Source organism: Crocodylus porosus, unplaced genomic scaffold (genome assembly GCF_001723895.1).
Source record: "Crocodylus porosus isolate Cpor-Errol unplaced genomic scaffold, CroPor_comp1, whole genome shotgun sequence".
NCBI lineage: Eukaryota > Metazoa > Chordata > Crocodylia > Crocodylidae > Crocodylus > Crocodylus porosus.
In genome coordinates, this window is record NW_017728921.1 from 4,582,810 (window position 1) to 4,591,860 (window position 9,051).

Below are 9,051 nucleotides of genomic sequence, written 5' to 3' on the forward strand. Positions count from 1 at the left end.
ACCCCCAGCTAACAGCCAGCGGATTAAGGATCTTCTTTACCCTCCTTTAAAAATCTCCCCTCCCAGGCTAGCCACTGCAAGTGCAGTATCTTGGCTCCTTGCAACGCCTTAGGGAGTGACATGCCCAAGGCCCGCTCAGTCACCAGGGAAGGTTTGCTGTTCTACACAGCGACTTTGGGAAAGCAAAACAATGACAAATTCTACCTCTTCCCCCCACACCCCAAATAAAACTTCCTCATTAGGGGCCATTGTACCCCAGGGAAGAGTCACCTGGGGCTTCATCTTCATTACCTTCCCCTGGGATAATTCCCATGCAGCTGGGGACACACACGCAGCAGATGCTCCTGCCCACCAGTTCCCAGCAACATGGACACAGAGGACTCCAACTCACCAAGGTCAGCCAAAAAAAACCTTGGCAGGTCACAGACCATCCAAACGTGCCTCCCTAAAGAGGCTGTGAAAGACCTTTGAAAGGACTGCTTTTCACTTGAGCTGGTGGAAGGGGTTAAAAAGGGTTTTACGAGTTTACTCAACCCAAAAAACCCCCACTTTAAATCTGCAAGGAGAAATCTGGCAAGAAAACTAGACTGTAATATGGGCCAGTTGCTTTCAACTAGTAAATAATTAAGCTGCCAAGATATTAAACTTTTAAAGGAAATTAGCATGTTTGCTGCTGCAGCCAGTTTGCAAAGAATTCAAGCTGATTTTTTTTCTTTCTTTCAGCCATAGCCTCATTGATATGAGAGATCAAAAGCAACAAGAGGCCAATTTTAACACCCACGTGAATAACGTGCACTTCAGAGCTCTCTCAGAAAAAAGCGTTTTGTATTAAATGGATGGAAAAGGGAATAAATAGAAACAGCACCAGGCCAGGAACAAATGCTTAGCAGCCAAAATGGTTACAAGCTCAGACTGTCATTCTGGCCTCACCAAAGGACCACAGGCTCCCTAGTTGCCAATACTGATAGATGCTGGTTTTTACGTTAAGTATTTCTTTAATTCACTAAAACTAAGTATTACGGGGTTCATGGCGATAGAAAATATCCTACCATGACCTCAGGGCTTCTCTGGTGCATCTACCCTGATGGTTTTCAACTAGCAACTACCAGAAGCCATTATTTCAAAACGGTAAGATGCAGCAAACGCTCCTGGTCTGGCCGCCACACAGATGAATGCTCCATACACTTGTTTTGGATTCGGAGCTTTCCTCCCCTTTTGGGCAGGACTAGTTCAAAGCAAATGAGAAAAAACCTTTAGCGTAATCTCACTGGTCGTGCCTTGCTATCAAGGGAAATGTTATCCTACCACACATTATAGTGGCATCAATCCCTCCTAAGACTATATGCCATCTCCATTCACAGCACAGAAATAATACATTCCAATTTAATAGAGGAAAAAAAGAAAATCACTTTAAAAATCCACCCAGGTTTTGCCTATTTCTTAAACAGCATCAGGTGAAGCAAGGCAGAGGTGTAAAATGGGAACCTGGAAGTCTATCACACTGCCCACATGTCCTTCAGCAAGTAACTTCTCTGTCTCTGCTTCCTCCTCTCTGATATCAGGATAACGACGGTGGTTCTGGTTCATAACATGCGTATGAGACTTTCAGAATACTGAGTACTTTCTAGAGGAGCTGCATACGCATCACAGACAGAAGGGGACACCGCTCTGGGAGGATTCCCATATTTTGAGCTTTCCATCCTGATTCAGGAGGAAGGAATTCCTGGAAAAACACAATTCTGTCAAACCAAAGCTCTATTTCCAGACAGCTCCAGCTCCTGCCCTTCACCGAGACTGGGAGACCGTATCACCTACAGTGCATCTTGTTAAAATGATGGCCGGGCGCAAGACACCTTCACAGACGTACCTCTCCTTGCTGGAGAAGTCCACGCCCAGTAAAATGTTTTCCTCTGTGTCTTGTCGCCCGCTGCTGTACACGACCACCATGTACCTGACGCGGTCTGTCCACACGCTTTCCAAGCGCACGGCCTAAAAGAAGACAACACAGCTCTGGAGAGTCACTACGACTGTTATTTGCTCGGCAGCTCTGCTTCAAGGCCCTATGACACTTGTGTCAAACCTGCAGGCTGACATGGCTCCTGCCTTTCCTTTCACCAGACAGACTGGCAGTTTAGCCAAGACCTGACTAGTAGAAGAAGGGTGCAATGCAAGGGTGAGCTGTCTAAGTGGCCCACCTCATTTCCAAGAGCTTGTTATAAGCTCAAGTGAGAGAGGAAGGTACAGTGGAGGGTTTTTCTGAACAGCAGTTCAACTCGGAAAGCTGACAAGAGCACTTGGGTTGTCCTGGACTGGGACACAGTGCAATGCTAGGAAACCTCTTCCATCTCTTCTTTTTATGATCCTCACAAGACACAGTGACCCTTATTGGGGTCACTCCTGGGGCCTTTCCCTCCTGAGGTGACATGTTACATGCTCTGCAAATTGGTGACTGCCTGGTTAACTCACCAAGACAGCTATATGTTAAAATATCTGTTCTTTTGCCTTCTTTAAGAAAGAAACACGGCCCTGTTGGACCTGTCAATGAGGATGGCTTCAACAATCTGGAAGTATTAGGGTTAAACTGCAATGAGGAAGACCTTGGTTGGATATAAGGGAAATCTCTATAAGCCTAAGGATGGAATTAATCTAGAGTGGCTGCAGAATCTCCATCACTGGATGTTGCTAAGAGCAGGTTAGACAAACTCTGGGATGATTTAGACATGGAAGATCCTGGCTGGAGCAGACGGCTGGTCTAAATGACCTCCTGAATACCTTCCTGCCCTGCTTTTCTATGGCATTGCTTTATGGAGCCATCTCAAACTCTGCTGGCAGAAAGAAAGGCACAAATGGCAGCTCCTCTCACCAGTTTGATTCTGTCCTCACAGCGAAGAAGGTTGATCATCACCTGGAGGTGCTGGGGCAAGTCACCTGCAGAGACCAAAGGGAAACCATTAAAAGACATTCTTTGCTTAATGCACTCTATTCTGTGCATCCTCCTGACTTCCACAGAAACCTAATTTCTCTAGGTAGTGACTATTTGGAAAGCCATTGAAACCTTGTAGTCTCAGAAAATCCTTGAGATGACAATGGAATTGCACTCCCTGGATAAAGGTATGGCTGTTTCTCTGCATTTAGCAGGTGCCAAACACACAAAGGCTCCCATTATAATGATAAGTCTCTCTCATAATTACACCACCATGCACCTAACACGAAGGAAGGACTGTGAGCAGAAGACCTGGCAGTGTGCCTGGAGCTTGGGGCAGAAAGGAGAATTTCCCTAATTTAAAAAAATTGCTGAAAGATTTGGAGCCCAAAAAAATAACTCTAACTTGCAAACTTCACGCATGTAATTCAGGCCGCTGTCCCTGCCTGGGCACCCAGCAGTTTCCCATGAGTGAACTAGATCCAGTTAAGGTGTTGAGAGCACTTCAGCCTAAATATGCAAGGCTTCTCCTCCACCCATTCACTTGAATCTACAGAAGTAAAGGTAACAAGTTGTGAGTGTGGATGCAAAACCAGCCTGTCTAATAACCTGCTAACACACGACTCACTTTCCACACAAGGCACAATGCCTCCTGTAGGATGTTTGCTGGGCATGGGAAATTGCTGACAAACAGAGAAAAGCCAGGCTTGGCTTTCAAATATGCTCTTTGTGCTCTGGAGTGTTTACTAAGCAGCAGACACACAGTACCACACTGTGCCTTTCCCACATGCTCCTTTCCTCAGTATGCCCTGGGCTTTTTATTCCCTGCCTCTAAGAAACCCTTACTCTAAAACCATCAACAGCAGAAGGTATAAAAGCATGGGGTGCTCTTTTGCACATCTTAGTGGGATCACTGCACAAACGGTGTTGTTACGACAACCAAGCTGGCGTCTTTCGTGGCCAAGCTGGAGATGACAAGAAACCAGGGTGTGTTCTAGTTTGCAAAGGGCTACAAAGACCTAAATCTTACAAGAGACTGGGCAAAAAGTAGAAAATGACCTACGATTCGGATTCCTTTTTGTTCTTTTGGTAACTGCTCTTTGTCAGTTTCCAGATTTCGGCAATTATTCCTGAGCTGGGTGCACTACATCCTGCTTTGTGATCCAGCCACTTGAAGCTGCTCTGTTCTCTTCTCCTTTGCGTTAGTCACTTTACTCAGGGCTAACCAGGCATTTGCCTAGTCTCCCCTGAATAAACACCATGGAGATGGGTTTTTGATTTCATTTTTCCCCTTTGCTAAATTGCAAAACAGAGGAGCTACCTTCCTATGAAGCTGAGAGATTGGCTGGATTAGTTGGAGCAGTGATTCTCAACCAGCACCCTGGGGTGCCTTGAGATCCTTTCCAGGGTGCTATGGGGCGTCATGCAACGTTAGCACTGCTAGGCATGCAAACATGATAAACCCAGAGTTTTCCAACACGAATTCATAGCGTCAAAACCATTCTGCCCTGCTGTGGTCTTTCTGAGCTCTCTGCAGCAGAAGAAGCACTCCATTTTTCTGCAATCAGAAACCAAGAGAAAGCTAAGAACTGGCATTTCCTAAGGATCTTGAGGTTAAGGACCACTGAGTCAGAGCCCTACTGACCATACTGGTGAATGCTAGCTTTCTGAGTCCATGGACATCACACGCTGAGGGCAGCACACTCATAGGCAAAGGCAGCTCCTTGGTTCCATTCAACATTGTGTGACCCCCACGATTCACTTGGGGGCTGCGTCTTCTACGCACAGATCTTCCATTCTGCTGCCCTGCACCCCACCCTTATTAATCACCTCCCATGGCTTGAGCTGGTTAAATAGCAAAGACAGTGAACAGAGAAGATAATGCAGTTCTGGTAACTGCTGGCCAGGCCCCTTTCCAGCCAGAAATGAACTGGGAGCTCTCCATAGGGTCACATCATTCTACCCTGAGCTCCCCCTCCTCTCCCCCTGCTGGCCCCTACACCACCCCAATTCTCCATCCACAACGATCTAGTCAGTAGTTTTAATTTCAAATGGCCATGATCAAAACTGGCTTCTTTTCCTCTCCAATTCCCAGGTGACAAAAACTACAGCAGACAACTCCAAAGAAGAGGAGCAGGGATGTGATTTCTGTGGGGGTATTTTTGTTTTATTGGACATACATGGTGCATTCTCTCTGTCACACGCAGTCTATATCTGCTAGTAACATTAAAGATAAAATGATAGTTTCTAGAAGTCTTTACATATGGCTCCCCTATCCCAAGCCAATAGCAGGATAATTCACAGGTCTGCCTGAAAGTAACTTTTTAAACAAAACCGCCCCTTTATTTCAAATAAGATGTGCAGATGGGACAAAACCTCTTACCTCATCCTCAAAAACCTCAGTATGATTTCAATGGTAGGCCCCAATTCAGCAAGGCACGTTGCTTACTTTAAGCATTGGGTTTATTTCAGCTGGGCCACACACATGCTTAAAAATCAAGCACGTGCTGAAATGCTTTGCTGAACCACTGCCATCGAGCATGTTTTCAAGCACTGTGAAGCATAGGGGCTTCCCCTTTTTGCCCTCTGCGGAAAGGGAAGAAGGTGACGGGGGCGTAGTTACAAATCAAAGACATGGAAATGAAGAGGCAGTTCTTCAAAAGCAGAAAGCACAGAGAGCAGCTCTGGGCGCTCAACAGATTCCCGTCTGCTGAAGACCTACTGTACCGCTTGCTCGGACGTGCACAGACAGCCCATTTACGACTCCGGGGAGTGACAATTCCCAGAGACTCCAGGAGTTGACATGAGGACATGACACTCATGCTCCAGTTCAGCCTACTCCAAGCTAAGTGGGTTGCAAATCTGCTTTTACTCAGCAGCTGACACTCAGACCCACTCCAGCGACTACAGCGGGGCATGCCCCTCCTCGCTCGGCTATTCGCCTGTCACCATGGACGGCACGAGGGAGGGGACAGAAGACAGTACTGCAGCATGTGAGACTCAATCAACCACCTGCATGCTTGTGAGGGTGCTGCAGACTCCGCTGGCCTTGTGAGCTGTTCCCTTGTTGTAAGAAAAGCGCCGCTCCTTTCACCATGAAAAAGCTCTCGCTTAGGCTGGAAAACAAAACGAAAAAAAAAGACACAGGAAATCAACACAAAGAACATCAGCAGCCAAACACTTACAGGGTCTGGAGGTGTTTGCGGTAGGAAGGCCCAAACCGGATGTGAGTTTGCAAATTTTCAGAGTCAGATGTTGCTTCCTAGCAAGCAGTGAATGCTTAAAAAAATAAATAAATGAAGAAGGTGGAGAATGATGCAAATGTGCGAACCGGTCACTACGCCTGGTCGCCCCGGGCACTCTCTGCATGAAGTGTCAGGGATGGAAGTCACTTTCCATCACTGTGTTATTGAACTCAACTAAAAAAAAAATACAACCCCAGCCATCCGAGAAGCTTCACACCACTGAGATCACTTCCCTTGCTATGTGCTGACCCATTTCATTTCTTTTAGCAATTCCTGGTTTCTTAGCAATGTAAAGCCAAGGAAACGCAAGGAACAGTCACATTTCAGAGGCAAGAGAGGGAGAAGCATCCTTTTGAATGGAAAACCGTGTATCATGAATGCTACTGCTGCGAAACCTTATGGTAAAAGCAACTCGTATGGAAGGAAAGCCTCTCTGGTTCCCATCAGATCTCTGCCCATCACCCTTTAAAGCTTCTGCCGACAGCAGGGCAGGCCCCGCTGTGTGCAACGCGTGTTCCCACAAGGCCGACAGCAACACGGACCCCAGAGCAGACCCAGAGGAAAAGCTGAACAAAACAGGTATTTACAGCAGGAGTCAGCTCCGCTCTAATGACAGGGTATCAGGATGCGCTGGGGAGTGTTTGCCATTGTGTCGGTGTCCACTGCTAAAGTTAGCATTTCCCACAACGCTCCAAATCTGCATCGGCTAAGCTCCGCTTTGGTTAGCACAGTTCCTGCTGACCCTGCATTTCTTACAGAGCCCGAGACATCAAGTGATGCCCAGGACAAGGGAGGTGCCTCATTTTAGACCCAAATTTATCCTCCCCTCACCCCGCACTTCCAAACCGAGGCTTTTCATCTTTATTTAATGGCAATTGTCTACTAAGCACAAATGATGCATGCAGTGAATGTGACCAGAGGGAGTTATTCCTGCTGCAGAATCAGCCACATGGAAGCTGAAGCTCCCAAGCCCCTTTTTTTTTTTTTGGCTCGTTTCTCCCTGCATTTTACTTTGGTAGGAAGTCTGTTCTGTTCAAGAACTTCCTAGTGGGAGACATGACATTTCAGGGTCCCCTCTCTTTCCACTGAGTATAAGGCTTCCCCAAGAAAAGTCCAGTAGCATTTAGATCTGGGCTTTGGATCAATGTGAAAATTATCTCCAATTCTAGCAGGTGTCCAAAGCTCATGCTTATGAGAAGAGTAAGATCCTTACAGCATGGCTGCACTCAGGAAAGGGCCTGAAACGGGGTTACATTTACTCTCCAAGCAATTTGAAGCACATATGCTCACTCCACTAGGGATAAAAAGTTGGTTGGAAAGCTCTGCTTGTGCCCCGACACTGCAGATGGGGTCAGATCATTAATTCGGGATCATTCATTTGGGCGCTGCAAATCATTAATTTGGTTAATCTCATTAACTGCCAAGGATGAATCCAGCTTCTTCTCCCGTACCCGCATTGGCTCTGCCACGCCAACGGGAAAGTAAAATAGCGTAAGGGTTGTATGAAAACTCGGTCGCTCCCATGAACACCTCCACCACAAGGACACTCTGGGAGCCGATATCTGATGTATGGTTCCCCCCTTAATAATCCTATGCCCGACTTCAATCCTAGCCTTCCTTTTGGGCAGAAGAAAAACCCCAATAGTTAGCAGTAGCCTGATCTTGAAAAACTTGGGAAATGGATCCTTCAACTTTCTCTTTGGAAAACAGGAAACAGACACCAGATATTCTTTTCCACCAATGAAAAACTGGCAGAAATCTCAATTTGCAAAAAAAATAAAAATAAATGAATAAACTGATTGAAGGCAAAGCTCTCTTGCTACGTCACCAGCAACCCAAATTTTGGCAGGTTGTCTCCTCTGCGATCTCCCTCTGGTTTTACTAATCATGACCAATTTATGCTGAAGAAGAGCATTCCCAGTTGAAAGGAAAGGAGAATTCTGCATCGTCCAATGTTTGCCAGGATCCCCCAACTTGGGACCAGACTGCAGTCACAGCAAACAGACAACCATCACAAAATGACCGGAAGAAAACAACGGCAGGAAGTCAAAGGACTTGTCAAGATCAAGACATATATTAAAAAAATAAATAAAAAAAAATGCCACTCATTCCCCAAACTGCATTACTGACCTCACAAAAGGCAGCCCTCACCCAGGCAGATGGGACACGTCTCCCCACCACCATGCACTCTGTGGTCCCCACACCATCCTTTTCTTTAGTGGGTTTCCAAAATGGTGACGCATGGATTTAATACACTGGTGGATCAAAGTGCCCCTTTGTGGCAGCTCATACTTTAGGAGCTAAAGCAGGGACGCAGCCCAATGATGGCCCAAATACATACCCTGCTTGCTTCCTGCAAGAAATGTTTTTTCTTTCTATCACCTTGTGCACGTTCCAGAATGCAGCTAATGGAACAGAATCGACAGCAACAAAGCAGGATATTCCAACCCACTTCCACGCTGGACCTCTCTCAATCACACCTCTCTCCTGATAGCAGTAAAGTTGCATTTCCAGAGCTCATCACTGTGGGACGCAGAGGTTTCATAGAAATTTCAATGACATTTTTTCTAAAAAAACCCACCCATCGTTACCCAGCAAACCCTGCCCCGCTGCACCCTGACTTGCGCTGCCGATGTCCTAAGAAACGACATTTGGTAGTAGAAGGAAAACAAATGATACGTACTAAGCTGTCCTGGATGTCTTTGAACGGCAGAAGCATTGTGCGGGCCCGAGACACAGGCAGAAGTCAGTAAAACCAAAAAGATTCATAACCCACTGTTCAACTCACATCCTTTTGCTTCTAAAGCCTTAAAAAAAAAAAAGGAAGGGGGGGAAAAAAGGGTGGATTGTATATTCTATGAGGAGCAGAGAAATCTCATCTGT

The 9,051-nt window shown here is 46.3% G+C and overlaps 1 protein-coding gene across 3 annotated transcripts in view; it reads right to left on the reverse strand.

Annotated features, from left to right (window-relative positions):
• The window catches only part of SSH1 (slingshot protein phosphatase 1), a 40,541-nt gene that overhangs the window by 17,015 nt on the left and 14,475 nt on the right, over positions 1-9,051 (reverse strand). For 2 of the 3 annotated variants that reach the window (XM_019538828.1, XM_019538829.1), the window contains exons 2-4: positions 5,936-6,039; positions 2,864-2,928; positions 1,868-1,989 (exon numbers count right to left, since the gene is read on the reverse strand). In XM_019538828.1, the coding sequence (XP_019394373.1) occupies positions 1,868-1,989; positions 2,864-2,928; positions 5,936-6,020 (272 nt within the window). In that variant the 5' untranslated portion in view covers positions 6,021-6,039. Of the gene's footprint in view, positions 1-1,867; positions 1,990-2,863; positions 2,929-5,935; positions 6,040-8,851; positions 8,953-9,051 lie in introns of those variants that run through there. The other variant, XM_019538827.1, reaches the window with a different exon arrangement.